The 17,537-nt window shown below is 38.1% G+C and overlaps 1 protein-coding gene across 3 annotated transcripts in view; it reads right to left on the bottom strand.

Moving 5' to 3' along the window:
* Positions 1–17,537, bottom strand: part of LOC118002894 (sorting nexin-6) — a 56,297-nt gene that overhangs the window by 12,954 nt on the left and 25,806 nt on the right. For all 3 annotated transcript variants that reach the window (XM_034993506.1, XM_034993508.1, XM_034993507.1), the window contains 4 exons: positions 16,048–16,153; positions 10,169–10,244; positions 7,995–8,034; positions 1,635–1,721 (listed from right to left, as the gene is read on the bottom strand). In XM_034993506.1, coding sequence (XP_034849397.1) covers positions 1,635–1,721; positions 7,995–8,034; positions 10,169–10,244; positions 16,048–16,153 — 309 coding nt within the window. The remainder of the gene's footprint in view (positions 1–1,634; positions 1,722–7,994; positions 8,035–10,168; positions 10,245–16,047; positions 16,154–17,537) is intronic.

Genomic DNA, 17,537 nt, shown 5'->3' with positions numbered 1-17,537 from the left:
ATATTACATTAGTTTCAGGTGTACAACAGTGATCTGACAGCTCTATGTTATGCTGTGCTCAGCACAAGTGTAGCTACCCTCTGACACCATACAACGCTATTACACTACCACTGATTCCTATATTCCCTCTGCTGCATATAGTTTTAATTTTTGCAATTAAATTTCAATTCCTTCTTGTGGTCACTAAGAAATATGGATTTACTTTTAAAGCCATGTTCTAAAAAGTTATGTATTAACAACTATAATATTATAATAAAATAATGAATTTAAGGTCTTTATACTGAATAATTCATTTTATCCCTGCCTACCCAATGTAAACGGTTTATAGGACACAACTGGATAAAATAATCTGATATGGATAGTATATTTACAAGTACCTAAGTCCTCAAAGTTAAAAAGGTTATTTATAATTTCTTTTAAGTTTATTTATTTATTTATCTCTTCACTCAACATAGGGATTGAACTCACAACCCCAAGATCAAGAATCAAATGCTCTTCCAACTGAGCCAGCCAGGCACCCCTATAATTTTTTTTAAGTAAGCTCTATGCCCAACATGGGGCTTGAACTCATGACCCCAAGATCAAGAGTTGCATGCTCTTATCAACTAAGCCAGCCAAGTGCCCCAAGGGTTATTTATGATTTGATAAGGAATGAAAAATTGGTGTTCAAAGCACCACTGATCACATGGGAATTTTTTGTACAATGTATCAATTCATAAATTAACACTGAATTTATAATACCTTTTTTTTTCCTTAAAGATTTTATTTATTTATTTGTCAGAGAGCAAGACAGTACAAGCAGGGGGAGCAGCAGAGGGAGAGGGAGAAGCAGGCTCCCCACTGAGCAGGGAGCCAGATGTGGGGCTTGATCCCAGTACCCCAGGATCATGACCTGAGCCAAATGAAGGCTTAACTGACTGAGCCACCCAGGTGCCCTGAATTTAGAATATCTGAGCCACTGAGTTTTTAGTGCCTTTTCAGATGTTTCTGTTAAACATTTTTTGGATTAGTAAGAGTTTTAGTCTTGCAGGTAGACAGACTTCCAAAAGGAAATTTGAGTTACCTTAAAATAAAACATATCCTGGTTTTACAGCTCTCTCACCCACAATAGAGGACTTAGGAATCCTTTAGCTACACCGACTGTTATTTGGGGTTTTACTTCTTGTTTTGTAGGCATTTTATCTGAATGAATATACCAAATTCATTAAAAAAAAATAGTTCTAGATTATACTATATCAGAAGTTTATAGAGGAGGGGCGCCTGGGTGGCTCAGTTGTTAAGCGTTTGCCTTCTGCTCAGGTCATGATCTCAGGGTTCTGGGATCGAGCCCCGCATCGGGCTCCCTGCTCAGCGGGTGGCCTGCTTCTCCACTCCGCCTGCTTGTGTTCCCTCTCTCGCTGTCTCTATCTCTGTCAAATAAATAAATAAAATCTTAAAAAAAAAAAGTTTATAGAGGAAACTTTTATGTGGGGTTCCCTGACCAACAATCTGTAAAAGGAGAACAAAAAATTCACACGTGAAAATCTAATTTAAAATCAAGAGATAATCATTAACAATCTTAAGCCTAACAACCTCTAAAGAGATGGCTTTTTGTAAAATAGTCCATTTTAAAAAACAATGAACAATCAAATTACCTTAGCAGCTTGAGATTCCCTTAAGTAATATTTTAAAAGGTCGGAAAGTTTGAGGTCCTCATCAGCAGACACTCGTGCTTCTATTTTCTGAAAAAGGGGAAAAAAATCCGCCATTTAATTAGCACTTATATTCTACAGCCAATGTTTCTTTCATAATTACTGTAAAAAAAAATTAAAGTTACAAATGACTACAGTATCCATTCCTATTTAATCTAATTTTCCTTGCCTTCTCCTTTCTACTAGCCTATTACTGTACTTCAGGACTTTGACCAAAAATCAACAGAAAAAAGAATGAAATCAAATGAGACTTAGTGAATTTATGGAAGGACTCTATGTTTGACTCAAGTTCTTGGCAATAATGAGTTTCAATATTATCTTTCAGCATCACTAACTACATGTACATTACTAATATACACTTATTACATCTCTTGTTACATCATTTCAATGACATGTACACATGATTTCAAAGTGATAAAGGATGGGGCTCAAGGGTGGCTCAGTCAGTTAAACATCCGACTCTTGATTTCGGCTCAGGTCATGATCTCAGGGTTGTGAGATGGAGCATGTGTTGGGCTCCACGCTGTGTGTGGAGCCTGCTTAAGATTCTCTCTCCCTCTCCCTCTCCCCTGAAATAAAAATAAAATGATAGGGCGCCTGGGTGGCTCAGTTGGTTAGGCGACTGCCTTCGGCTCAGGTCATGATCCTGGAGTCCCTGGATCGAGTCCCATATCGGGCTCCCTGCTCGGCGGGGAGTCTGCTTCTCCCTCTGACCCTCCCCCCTCTCATGTGCTCTCTCTCTCTCATTCTCTCTCTCAAATAAATAAAATCTTAAAAAATAAATAAATAAATAAATAAATAAATAAATAAATAAATAAATAAAATGATAAAGGCTAACAATGAAAGACTAGGTAATTCAAATCAATCTTCCTACTGATAACAACCAGAAAACGTAGTCAAAACATTAACAAAATGTGCCTGAAGACACAAAAGAGTAGTAAACAGATGTGGTTAGTTTGAGTTGGGATAAAATGGGAAGCAGCCATGTCAGACTAAAAAGATGAAACTATTCAATTCAGTTTGGAGAGACAGAAAATTAAAAAAGATGTATTATGTCAACCAAATACAATATAGGGACCTTGTTTGAATCCCAGCTCAAACGAACTCCACTGTAAAAAGCCATCTGAGGCAAATGGGAGCATCTATATACTCAATATTTGATGATTTAAGGGGAAATCATTGATAATTGTATTGATTATATTAAAATTTTTAAAAAGTGTTCATTTTTAAGATTTTATTTATTTGAGAGAGTGGTGGGGAGGGGCAGAGGGAGAGGGAGAAGCAGACTCCCCGCAGAGCAAGGAGCCCAACGCAGGGCCTAATCCCTGGACCCTGAGATCACGAACCCGAGCCAAAGGCAGGTGCTCAAATGAGTCACCCAGGCACCCCATGACTATATTAAAATTAATTCTCATCTTTTTAAAAAAGAGATATGCACAAAGGGCAGAAAAAATGAATATGGACTTTTTGGGAAAAAGCACTTTAAGCAATGTAGAAAACGTTAACATTCAGGAAATCTGGATGACACATGTACAGGAATTCTTTGTACTATTCTTTTTTTAAAAAATATTTTATGTATTCATTTGAGAGAGAGAGAGAATGAGTGTAGGGGAAAGGCAGAGGGAGAGGGAGAAGCAGACTCCCCACTGAGTAGTGAGCCTGACGTGGAGCTCGATCCCAGGACCCTTGAGATCATGACCTGAGCCAAAGGCAGACGCTTAGCCATCTGAGCCACCCAGGCTCCCCTCTTTGTACTATTCTTGCAACTTTTCTGTAAGTCTGAAATTACTGTTGAAATAAAGTTAAAATTTAAAAACCCTGCACATCCAGCAGGATAACTAAAATAAAAAAGATAAGTATTATAAGCTTGTGCAGCAATCCAATGCTCACATTTATTGTGGTAGGAATGTAAATTGGTACAATCACTTTGGGAAACAGTTTGGCACTGTCTATGAAAGCTTTTCACATGGAGACCATATGACCCCTAATTCTCCCCCTGGTTATACACACCCAACAGAAATACATACTTATTTTCAGCTGAAGATATGCAAGAATGGTCTTAGAAGTACTATTTGTAAACAGCCACAAACTAGAAACTGTCCAAATGCCTACCAACAGTAGAACAGATGAATAAATTTACGTATATTCTTGCAAAGGAAAGCTATATAGCAAGAAGAATGAAGGATCTATACAAACATGCAACATGGATGAACAGTATGGACGTAATGTTGAGTAAATGAAACCAGACATAAAAGAATACATACTGCATAAAACATTTATATAAAATATGAAAATAAAATTAATCTCTGCCGTTAGAAGCTAAGGTAGTGGTTACCCTTGTAGGAGGTGGTGACTCAGAAAGCAGGTGAAGAGGGGCAGGGCATCTGGGTTGCTGGTAAGAATTCTATATCTTTTTTTTTTTTTTTTTAAAGATTTTATTTATTTGACAGAGAGAGACACAGTGAGAGAGGGAACACAAGCAGGGGGAGTGGGAGAGGGAGAAGCAGGCTTCCTGCCGAGCAGGGAGCCCGATGCGGGGCTCGATCCCAGGACCCCAGGATCATGACCTGAGCCGAAGGCAGCCGCTTAACGACTGAGCCACCCAGGCGCCCCTAAGAATTCTATATCTTGATCTAGGTGTTCATTATATGAGTGTGTAAAATTTGTAAAATTTCACTGAGCTGTATACTTTTTTTTTTTTTTTTTAAGATTTTATTTATTTGAGAGAGAGAGAGAGAGAACACAGAGGGAGAGGGAGAAGCAGACTACCCACTGAGCAGAGAGCCCGAAGCAGGACTCGATCCCAGGACCCTGAGATCATGACCTGAGCCGAAGGCAGACGCTTAACCGACTGAGCCACTCAGGTACCCGTGAGCTGTATACTTTTTTTTTTTTTTTTTTTAAAGATTTTATTTATTTATTTGAGAGAGAGAGACACAGCGAGAGAGGGAACACAAGCACGGGGAGCGGGAGAGGGAGAAGCAAGCTTCCCGCTGAGCAGGGAGCCCGATGCGGGGCTCGATCCCAGGACCCTGGGATCATGACCTGAGCCGAAGGCAGACGCTTAACGACTGAGCCACCCAGGCGCCCCTGAGCTGTATACTTCTGATATGTGCTCTTTCCTATATATATAATATGCTTCAATAAAAAAACTTGAAGCTTAAGAAATATTCCTTTATAACAGAGAAATAAACTTAGGAAATTTCTTAATCTAACAGATAAATGCACAAAGTATATTCAAAACTGACTTAGATAAATTTAGATAAACTGATTTAGATAAATCTAGGGAACATGCTAGATGATGTTGGGTGCTTTTAAATATGCCTCCTCTCCTTCCATTAAGAAGTAAGGTAGGTCAGGGCGCCTGGGTGGCTCAGTCATTAAGCGTCTGCCTTCAGCTCAGGTCATGATCCCAGGGTCCTGGGATCGAGCCCCGCATGGGGCTCCCTGCTCAGCAGGAAGCCTGCTTCTCCCTCTCCCACTCCCCCTGCTTGTGTTCCCTCTCTCGCTGTCGCTCTCTCTGTATCAAATAAATAAAATCTTAAAAAAAAAAAAGTAGGGTATGTATCCCCTCCCCTTGAATCTGGACCCTAAGACTGTATGACCAATACAGAAGTGATGCTGTGCCAGTTTCCAGGCCTTAATGAAACTAAAAATGTCTGCTTCCTATCTTTTGGGATGCTTCCTTTTGGAACCTAGCCAGCACATTGTGAGGAAGCCGAAGCAGCTCCCTGGAAAAGCAACATGCAGGTGTTATAGCCAACAGCCCTGGCTCAAGTCTCGGCTGATAGCCAGTATCATCCCCCAGACATCTGGAAGAGCCTTCATATGTTCCCCATTGAGGCCCAGACATCATGGAGCAGAGGCAAGCCATCTCTGCCCTGTCTTTTCTGAATTCCTAACCTAAAGACTTCATTAGCATAATAAAATGGTTGTCGTTTTTAAGCTACTTATTTTAGGATGGTTTGTTATACAGCAAATAACCACAACACTACAAAAACACTAAAAGAAATAAAGATAGTCGTGGCAATGGCAATGTGCCACCTAGAGCTCCTTTAAGAGCAACTGCTTGCTGTAAGGAGCACATATGGTTCAGAGTCTTACTTGCAATCTCTCTAGATCCAGAACAATATTCATTCCAAGGTTATGCTGATCCTCCCATGCCTGCCTTGGCTGCACCCCATGACAGAGCATGGGGCAGCAGGGCCAGCCCCTCCTGCCTGACGCAGTGCTCCCTCTAATGAGCCACTCTGGCTGACCTACACAAACTTCCTCGGAACTATGCTACAGGCTGAAACTCTTCCTACCCAGTACCCTCTTCCTCTGCCCTCTCCTTTCACAGGTATAGACCTGCACTATGGTCTAAAGCCTCTTCATGTCTATCCTACTCCTTCCTCTTTGTTCTTCCCAATGAATCTCTTGCATATCTGATTCCATTTTACATCTACTTGCACATCTTTTGACACATAAAGCTATTTTGTAATAAATCCCTGTTCTTTTGATGTAAACACATAGAAAAACAATGATATCTTCCCAGAAAATGCTCATTGGTACAAATACCAAAAGCAGAATAATGGACCCCAGTATACAACATTTATGTATTTAATGACTCTTTCCTTTGTGAGAAAATCTCTTTTCCTTTCCTTGTCTTCACTACACATTACTCAATTGACAAAGTTCTGTTGCAATCAGATTTCTACAATGGACTAGCCACCTCCACCCTCAGTTAAGTACCCTTAAACTTCTAATAAACTTTTCACTTTTCTATCAACTTTATTAAAGTGTTTAAATATTACCACATCTAAGACTGATCCCTGAAAATCAAGACTATGTCAACATGAAATTATTACTATGATCACACCTTTCTGCAGTTGCATATCTGTCTCGTATTGATACAACTCATTTTTATTTTTAAAATTTTTTTTTAAAGCTTTTATTTATTTGAGAGAGAGAGAGCACAAGTGGTGGAGAGGGAGAAGCAGGCTGCCGCCTGAGCAGGGAGTCCAATGCGGGGCTTGATCCCAGGACCCCTGGATCATGACCTGAGCCGAAGGCAGATGCTTAACCGACTGAGCCACCCAGGCACCCCTATTTTTTAATTTTTAAAAAAATTTTATTTATTTAAGAGAGCGTGAGTGAGTGAGAGAGAGAGAGCGCAAGAGCAGGGAGGGGCAGAGGAAGAGGGAGAAGCAGACTCCCCACTGATTGCAAAGCCTGACACCGGGCTTCATGCCGGGCTTGAACTCAATCCCGGGACGCCAGGATCATGACCTGAGCTGAAGGCAGATGCTTAAGCAAGTGAGCCACCCAGGCGCCCTGATACAACTCATTTTTAAACCAGTGTCATGGGGGATCAAAAGCACTATCATCTTGGTAAAAGTGTAATGAATCTAAGACTTTCTTCTAGCTTACAAAGCCCCAGAAAAAGATCATTCTTCATAAAAATAAATGCTGTTTCATAATGAACATGTTCTCTGATCAAAAATATGAACTTTCGGGGGTGCCTGAGTGGCTCAGTTGGTTAAGCGACTGCCTTCAGCTCAGGTCATGATCCTGGAGTCCCGGGATCGAGTCCCGCATCGGGCTCCCTGCTTGGCAGGGAGTCTGCTTCTCCCTCTGACCTTCCCCCCTCTCATGTGTTCTCTCTCTCTCACTCTCTCAAATAAATGAATAAATAAAATCTTTAAAAAAAAAAAAAGAATATGAACTTTTGGGGAGCCTGGGTAGCTCAGTCAGTTGGGCGTCTGCCTTCGGCTCAGGTCATGACCCCAGAGTCCTGGGATCAAGCCCCACGTTGGGCTCCCTGCTCCTGGGAAGCCTGCTTCTTCCTCTGCCTGCAGCTCCCCCTGCTTGTGTTCCCTCTCTTGCTGTCTCTGTCAAATAAATAAATATTAAAAAAAAAGGGGGGGCGCCTGGGTGGCTCAGTCGTTAAGCGTCTGCCTTTGGCTCGGGTCATGATCCCAGGGTCCTGGGATCCACATCGGGCTCCCTGCTCCGCGGGAGGCCTATTTCTCCCTCTCCCACTCCCCCTGCTTGTGTTCCCTCTCTCACTGTCTCTCTCTCTGTCAAATAAATAAAGATTAAAAAAAAAAATAAGAATATGAACTTTTACACAAATACCAGAAGGCCATAACAAAAAAATTTATTTCCTGAAAAAAACTCAAATTTTCAAATCTAAATCTGTCTCTTCATCCTTCTGAAGTATAGCTTATCTTTCTCAATAAAGTTTAACACAACCACAACAGGTTACACACTACTGTATGCAAAGATTGAGACTCTCAAAGGTTAACCAATAGTACTTACTCTTGTTTTATCAAACAGTTCTGAAACTTTGAGAAAAAACCTGGAAGGGAAAAATATTTCATCAGAAGCCAGCTTTGAAATGACTTTTCATTTCAAATGTTCAGAGCATATACCCCCAAAACCATATTAATAATGAACTTTCTTATTTCACTGCAGTAATATTTAATGGTCTTGTTCACCACAGACTTCATTAGAACAACACCTCTATACTTCCATATAACAGATTGAAAACTGTTAAAAAAAATCTTCCCATTTCAAGGTAACAGTCTAAGCCATACATTTATTTATGTATGTAATATATACTTTTTAAAGTAACCTCTACACCCAAGGGGGGGGTTGAACTCACAACCCTGAGCTCAAGAGTCACGTGCTCCACTGACTGAGCCAGCCAGGCACCCCAAGCCATACATTTAAATTAAAAAATTTTTTCTTTATATTCTTTAGCAGAATGTCACATAATAGTAAATAAAGCCTGTATCTTCAAAATTACTATAGAAGTATAGAACAATCGGATCCAAAAAGGCTGACTTAAAAGGAAAACACTAAAGTTGGAGCAGCTCTTGAAGTTATCTGATACTTATGTGTTAAACATCTTCAAGTAGAGCTGCTTTGTTTTAGAAAATAACAGAAATGGGGGCGCCTGGGTGGCTCAGTCGTTAAGTGTCTGCCTTCGGCTCAGGTCATGATCTCAGAGTCCTGGGATCGAGTCCCGCATCGGGCTTCCTGCTCAGCAGGGAGTCTGCTTCTCCCTCTCCCCCTGCTTGTGTTCCCTCTCTCGCTGTGTCTCTCTCTGTCAAATAAATAAAATCTTAAAAAAAAAAAAAAAAAGAACAGAAATGAATAACCAATTTCTATCTCTGAATTCATGTTCACTTTTAACTAAATAGCCTATCTCTCAAATGCTGACACCAACTAAAAAATATTCCAATGCCAAACCATTAAAGGGGTATTCTGTGAAATAATATGTAATTACCGGTGACATTATAACTGGATTGGGCAAGTACTACTAAAAGCTAAAACACGGGCACCTGGGTGGCTCAGTCGGTTAAGCGGTTAACCTGGAGTTCCCGGATCAAGTCCCGCATCGGGCTCCCTGCTCAGCGGGGAGTCTGCTTCTCCCTCTGACCCTCCTCCCTCTCGTGGTCTCTGTCTCTCATTCTCTCTTTCAAATAAATAAATAAAATCTTAAAATAAATAAATAAATAAATAAATAAAAGCTAAAACACTATTTTATGACCTTTGTTTTACCAAAAAGAACTTGATTTGACAGGTTTATGTCCAATAACTCACGGCAAGGTTGGCTTTTTCTTCTTATCAAAGAGTTAGAGACTAACTCTTTGGGAAGATAGCATGTTAATTAATGTAAGCTATATATAGTATCTTGTTTTGCCAAAAAACCTGGATCTTACATGTCTACTAAGACGGGATATACTAGAAAAAAGTTCAAGGATATGGTTTAGAAAAAGGCATAAAGTATGAAAATAGTTTTGCCACTTAAAATTGAAAAAAAAGTTGGATTATTTTTCAATGAAGAGTTGGGTTTAAACAATATTACAGGAACAACTAAAATTAACTATGGTTAGATTAATGTGAAAAACCAGTATAAAGTAAATAAACAACAGCTATGTATGCAAACATCCAGAGAGCATTTCTATACTAACATGCATAATACTTCCCCATCAGGTCACTCTAGGACTGCCCTAAGATTCATTAAACTTATAATCTAGAATAGCCAGCCTCTTTAAAAAGTATAAACTGATAACATCACATTTTACTTTAAAAGTCAATCTGGCCTCCAAAAAAATACATACAAATATATATTATATTCTAATTCCAAAACATTTATTTATAATAAACTTCATCAAAACCTAAGAACATTTTGACATAAATTCTGTCTTCCTCTTCCTTACATACATAAATCAGCCAATTTTCATCAAATAAAACTTGGCAAATGTTAAAATTATATAAAGCCCATTTTTACTTTTCAGATTTAAAAAATAAGAGAGAAATGGTAGAGAAAAAAATGACACTGATCCAAGTTTATAAGAAGCGCCTTATTATTGATGTATTTTGAAGAAGATATTCTAAATGACTCTCGGGTCAGAAATATTCTGTGTGTCCAGGCTGCCAACGAAATTTTTGTTTTATTTAATGTTTCAAATCAGAATCCTTACTTGCATATATCTGTAGAATCCTGAGTTCCTAAAGCATATAATGAAGAACCAATTCTATTGTAATCATCTGCAGCACCTACGGAAAAAAATTTTTAGAATATATTTATTCATTGATTCCAAAATACTTACTGAGCACCTACCTGCCAAACAATGTGTATGCAGTATGAAATACTCCAAGTCTGGTGAAGGAAATGACAACAGCTATATTATAACTTGATGAATATTATATTAGAAGTAGGAACAAACTACTCTGGGAGCCGGGGAAACAGATGATTCCACCTGAGTAAGTTAGGGAAGGATTTACAGACACTACTGAATGAGTCAGAACTTGTAGGATAAGCAAATCTTTACCAGGCAAAATGGAGGGGACAGCATGGATAAAGGCCAATGAGACATAAAAGAATACAGTATATTCAAACAGTCTTCTAGGAAGAAGGCACTATAGGGTATAGAAGACAGTGGACAGAGCTGAAGATGGAAAAATAAACTGGAAGTATCCTGGGGGGAGAAAACAGGTTTTTGTAAGACACAATAAAGTTTGGATTTGATCTTGTAAGAATGGGTATTATTAAACATTTTAAAATAACAGTAGTGGTAAAAACAACCATTAAGGATTTTAGATAAAAAATTCTGCTGCCTGGAATAAAGATTAGAAATGGAGACACAGAAGGCTGAGTAACCAACTAGGAATTTGTTGTGTCAGATACTGATGGTCAGGATCAAGTTAGCAAAAACAGTGACAGCAGAGAGGAACAAGAAAGCTAGAAGATATTTAGGAAACCTAATAGGTAGGATTTACAAACAAGAGACCTAAGGTAGGAGGGAAAATTATGGAGCTTGGGAAGCTAGATGAATGGTGGTAGCACCATTATCCTTGGGTGCTAGGAAGCGAAGTATTCAACTTCAGCACAATACTTTTCCCAGGGCTCACCCCATGGGACAACTTGTTGAGAAAAGATTTCTCATTTCAGAGAAAGGATAGTATAAGTGCAATGGTTAAGAGCATAGAACTGGAACCAAACTGCTTAGGGTCCAATCCCAATTTACCAGCTCTACGACCTCGAGCTTATCACTTAACCTGTGTATGCCTTGCTTTCCTTATCTGGAAATGGGGATAATAATGGTACCAGCTCCGCATGATTACTTGGATTAAATGAATTAATAAATGTTACTATAGGGGCGCCTGGGTGGCTCAGTCGTTAAGCGTCTGCCTTCGACTCAGGTCGTGATCCCGGGGTCCTGGGATTGAGCCCCGCATCGGGCTCCCTGCTCCGCGGGAAGCCTGCTTCTCCCTCTCCCACTCCCCCTGCCTGTGTTCCCTCTCTCGCTGTGTCTCTCTCTGTCAAATAAATAAATAAAATCTTAAAAAAAATAAATAATAAAAATAAAAAAATGTTACTATATACCTGGCACATAGCAAGTACAGTATTATACAAACGTTTGCTATTATTAACGAAATCCGAGACATGCCTATTTTGTATGGAAATTCCCACTTATGCCAGCAGTATTTTACAAGGTTTAATGTGTTTATTCTCTAACAAAACAGTAATCCTTACACTGTACTTTCTTATGCTGTACGAAGTTACATTCAACAAATAAGACTGAAATCTGGTGACTCTATTTACTTTTTAAAATTATTCAAAACAGATCTATTTTGATCTTTCATAAAGAATTTTTTTGACGGGCGCCTGGGTGGCTCAGTTGTTAAGCATCTGCCTTTGGCTCAGGTCATGATCCCAGGGTCCTGGGATGGAGCCCCACATCGGGCTCTCTGCTCAGCAGGAAGCCTGCTTCTCCCTCTCCCACTCCCCCTGCTTGTGTTCCCTCTCTCGCTCTGTCTCTCTGTGTCAAATAAATAAAAATCTTTAAAAAAAAAAAAAAAAAAGAATTTTTTTTTTAAAGTGGGCTCCATGCCCAACATGGGGCTCAAACTCACACAAGAGTTGCATACTCTACTCATCTGAGCCAGCCAGGTGCCCCCATAAAGAAACTGTGAACACAAACTTCAGACTCTGAATGGTAACTTCTACATATGAGATTGTTCACTATTATCCTAAAAGTTTAAGTTAAAAAAAAATAACACTTAAAAATCACAAAAAGGTTGGTTTATTGAGGCAGGAATCACAAATGATTTGTGTTTAAAATCAAATACATTAATATTTTATACTTAAACTGACCCTGAAATTATTTTTTAGAGCAAGACATTCCTGGATCCTAATATCTGGCCCTGAGAATACTACCCTCTTTAGCTGTTACATCATTATATGATCACAGAAAATAAGCAAACTGCCCTGATTTTATACACTACAGTGATGTTGAAAACTTAAGTTTTCATAGTCCAGGCTAAGTTCATGCATCATGAAAAAATAATTTTTACTTTATAATTCTGTAAAATCGTATGTTATATAATTAATTATATGTAATAATTATGATTTTGTAAATAGGTTCACAACCATCTTTCTTAAAAGCACTGTTGCAGGGGCGCCTGGGTGGCTCAGTCATTAAACATCTGCCTTCAGCTCAGGTCATGATCTCAGGGTCCTGGGATCGAGCCCCGCATCGGGCTCCCTGCTCAGGGGGAAGCCTGCTTCTCCCTCTCCCACTCCCCCTGCCTGTGTTCCTTCTCTCGCTTTGTCTCTGTCAAATAAATAAATAAAATCTTAAAAAAAAAAAAGCACTGTTCCATTTGGTCAAATAAATAAAGAAGAATCACTAATATTTTCTTCAGTTTTCTTAATGGATGACTGTCTACCTTTATAGTTCTTTATGTTTCCATAGCACGAATATGCACCTCTCTTACAGGACTGATTATAGTACACTGTAATTTTTTGCTTTTTGTGTTTATTTCACCTGCAAAATTTTTATTTTTTTTTAAGATTTTATTTATTTATTTGAGATTGAGCACAAGCAGGGGGAGGTACAGAGGGAGAAGCAGACTCCCCACTAAGCAAGGAGCCTGACACAGGGCTCCATCCCAGGACCCCAGGATCATGACCTGAGCTGAAGGCAGACATTTAACCAACTGAGCCACCCGGGTGTCCCTATTTATTTATTTTTAAAAAGATTTATTTATTTGAGAGAGAGACAGAGCATAAGTGGGGGGAGAGGCAGAAGGAGATCCCGATGGAGGAATGATCCCAGGACCCTGAGATCATGACCTTAGCCAACATCAAGAGTTGGCTGCTTAACCAACTGAGCCACCCAGGCCCCCTGAACTCTATCACATTTAAACTCCATTGGTATAAGTGATATTTATCCCAAGAACATAAGGTTGATTTAACATTTGAAAATATAATTAATCATACTAATAGACTAAAAAGGAAAAATGATATGATTATCTCAACACTGTAGGTGCAAAAAAGAACATTTGATAAAAATCCAACATTCATTCCTGACTTAAAAGAAAAAAAAAACTCCCAGAAAACTAGCAATTTACAAGAGAATTTTCTCAACCTGATAAAAAGCATCTAGGAGAAACTAATGGTTTAAGAATGAATGCCTTCCGCAGAAGTTAAGGAACAAGGCAAAGACGCCTACTCTCACCACTTCCATCCACACTCTACTGGAGCTTCAGTACGACGGGGCAAAGACAAGAAATAAATGGAACCTAAATTGGAAAGAAATCTAATTGTTTCTATTAGCAGATGATCATCTATGTAGAAGATCCAAAGGAATCTACAAATAGTTACTGGAACCAGTAAGTGAGTTTATTAAGACTGCAAGATATATGATCAATATAGAAAATACATTGTATTTCTATATATTAGCAAATAACAACTGGCAACTGAAAGATAAAATACATCATTTACAAGAGCATCAAAAATAATTAGGAATCAATCTATATACAAGATAACTATGTATAAGATCTGTACAATGAAAGCTATAAAATATTGCTGAGAGAATTTAAGGAAGACCTAGCTAAATGGAGAAATACACTATATTCATGTATCAGAAGAATCAATATTGTTAAGACATCAATCCTCCCCAAATTGACCTACAGGTTCTACACAATCCCAATCAAAATCCCAGACACCATTTTTATAAAAGTGACAAGCTGATTCTAAAATCCATATGAAAATGTAAAGAACCTAGAGGGGCCAAAACAACTTTGGTATAGAAGAATAAAGCAGGAGGACTTATATAAGAAAAGATATTCAACATCATCAGTCATTAGGGAAATGCAAATTAAAATCACACTGAGACGCCTATGAGAATGGCTAAAAGGAAAAAGAGTGAGTATCCTTGTTGGAAAAGATGTGGAGGAATTGGAACTCTCATGCACAGCTGGTAGGAATGTAAAATGGTACAGTCATTTCATTTTGGGAAAAAAAGTTTGGCAATTTCTTAAAAAGTTAATTATACACTTACCACATGACCCAGCCACTCTACTTTTAGGTATTACCCAAGAGAAATGAAAGCACATGTCCATACAAAGACTTACAAATAGATGGTTCATGTCAGCTTTATTTATAACAGTCTAAAGCTAACAATGACCCAAATGTCCACCAACAGCTGAATGAATAAACAATTGTGGTATATCCATACAACAGTATAATACTCAGCAATTAAAAGGAATGCCCTCTTGATACACACAACAACTTGAACTAATCTCAAAATAATTTTGTTGCATTTTAAAGCCAAATAATAAAGAGTACATATAGTATGATTCCATTCATATAAAATTCTAGAAAATGCAAATTAATCTACAGAGACAGGAAGCACATCAATGGTTGCCTAGGGACAGGGAAAAAGGGAGGGAATACAAAGGGCTGTAAGGGAACTTTTGGTGGTGATGGATATGTTCATTATCTTGATTACAGTGATGATTTTACACATACGTCAAAACTTATCAAACTGTATACTTTGAACACTGCAACTTACTGATACCAACTTATACCTCAATAAAGCTGTTAAAACATTAGTCTATCTTGAACTTTGAATGAATCTTTTACATACATGATTTTGTAACATCATGTACTTGATCATTTAGAAAATATTGGCTCAATGAGTTATGCAGATCTTCCAAATGTTGACACACTTCATTATACATAAACAACATCAAAAATACCACATTGACATATGATCATCAATCTCCTCAGACAAGTCTTTATTGTGAAGCAAGTTCATGAGGATGGATACAAGTTTTCAAAAATTCTAATTATTGCTGGGAGCTTGACTTTTATCATTGTCAACAAATACTATCAGTTGTTTTCCTTAAAGTGACAGATTCACTTAATTTTTAAGAAAATGTCTACCAAATACTCAAATCTGAATAATCATAGTTTGGCAGCTTTTCTCTCAAGTAGAAATGGTGGTTTTTTTGGGGGGGAAAAAAAAAAAGGCAGATAATTCAGTTGCAACTAAAGTGCTTTTCTAAAGAGAACCATTATATTTCAGTACGCAGAGTGCTTTATGTATACCTTCCATTTCATCATTCAGAATATTAAAAAAGTGAACTCAAGGGAAGTGTTTATTACAATTAGTAATTTTAACTGCTTTATCGAGGATATTCTTAATTGAATTTGTTTTTCTAACTGCAAACGCACTGCAGGAAAGAATATAGTGACTCTTAGCACAGTTTGGTGCCACTGTCTTGCTCTGTGCTAAGGCACCAGTAATCTTATCCACCATGGCTTCTGCTTTATCAGTGTAAATGTCAACATGGTGAAAAATACAAAAAGCATCATGGATTGTTATGAAAATAGTTTTGACCTCACAGACTTGCTAAAAATAAAAAGAGCCTTAGGGTCAAGACTTCACAGACCACAGTTTGAGAACCACTGTTCTAGAGCAAGACTTTTATAAACTATAAGTAACATAGTAACTTTATAATTATTCCATTAAAAAATGTAAGCTTTAGCCACAGAGAAAAACCTTACTTTTGTGGGATCTTGTCATCCTATCAGATTTAGCAGATGCATCCTTAACTCGGTTATGATATTCTAAAAGGAATGTTCGTTCATGCTCAAAGAAATCATCTACATCCTATAGGGTCAAAAGAAAATATAATTTTTCACTTATTTACTTTAGTGTAATACATAAATCACTTTACCATTATAATCATAAAAGATCAGTAAAACAGCACAGCTATCCTCTAATAATCAGATGTTCTAATGATTTCACCAACAAATTCAGACTTTATACAGACATGCACTTCTATCTATCCAGGAAGAAATCTGCAATGGTTTTGCAGTTGAAAGCTTAGATCTTCCATAATGGTTCACGTTCACATGTTGTACTCTGAAATACGTTCCTACTCGTGCTCTGTGTCTACAGTCCAGCCTCTCCAACAAATATATTACTGCCGGGGGGAGTAATCAATTGCTTTTGAGAAGAAACAAATTCTGATAGACAAGTCCGAATCTATTTCTCTTGGTCTATTAAGTATTCTATGAGCCATTCCTAAAGGCTGCCAGGCCTTCGTCATTACAGCCCTCTCTGCTTGCTTTGGGGAAACATGGCCAAACTAGCTTTCTGGGAGCAATTATTGTATCTTTTTTGAAACAAAGCTAGATACACATTAAAAATAAAAATTATTAAAAGTACTTTCCTCCTTTCTAAAACAACAATCATTTTTTGAAACAGCACCAGCTAAAATGATGTAATTCACATCCACATCAACAGAACATGGGAAAGAAGTCAGTACTAACAAAATGTCCTTTAAAATCTGTAACTCATGTGTACCAATTTTCTTAACTGTTAAAATGGGGATAAAACTGAGGCGCCTGGGTGGCTCAGTCGTTAAGCATCTGCCTTCGGCTCAGGTCATGATCCCAGGGTCCTGGGATCAAGCCCCGCATCGGGCTCCCTGCTCCGCGAGAAGCCTGCTTCTCCCTCTCCCACTCCTCTGCTTGTGTTCCTGCTCTCGCTATCTCTCTGTTAAATAAATAAATAAAATCTTAAAAAAAAAAGGGGGGGGGGATAAAACTATCCAACTTGTAGGGTTGAAGAGTAAACAAAATGTGGATTAACAAACACCACATTGTAAATGTTCAAAAAATGTTACTACTTTACCAAAATCATAATCCATATAGTGGATTAATGCTAAGGAAAATGTTCAATATTAATGTGTAAGTAGCATCAAAATGGAAGGAAGTGGAGTCCTTATTAGAAAGTAGCCATGGCACATGCACTGTCAACATACCAGCTGACCTGTCTCTGAAAAACTGAAGTATGAATCAAATAAATAGTACTTCCTACCTAAGTTTTACTGTAGATGTATCTATAAAAATAGGCAATGATGACAAAGCAGCATTATTTATCTTTCTTAGTATCTGTGTGATAATGTAATATAAACACTTTTCTCTTTTAATGGTTAAGAGTTTTCAGATAAATCAATTCTTGTACCATTTTTAGAACATCATTAAGA

Source organism: Mirounga leonina, unplaced genomic scaffold (genome assembly GCF_011800145.1).
Source record: "Mirounga leonina isolate KUSES-001 unplaced genomic scaffold, KU_Mleo_1.0 Mir_84, whole genome shotgun sequence".
Taxonomy (NCBI): Eukaryota; Metazoa; Chordata; class Mammalia; order Carnivora; family Phocidae; genus Mirounga; species Mirounga leonina.
This window is presented reverse-complemented; position numbering and strand designations above follow the sequence as displayed.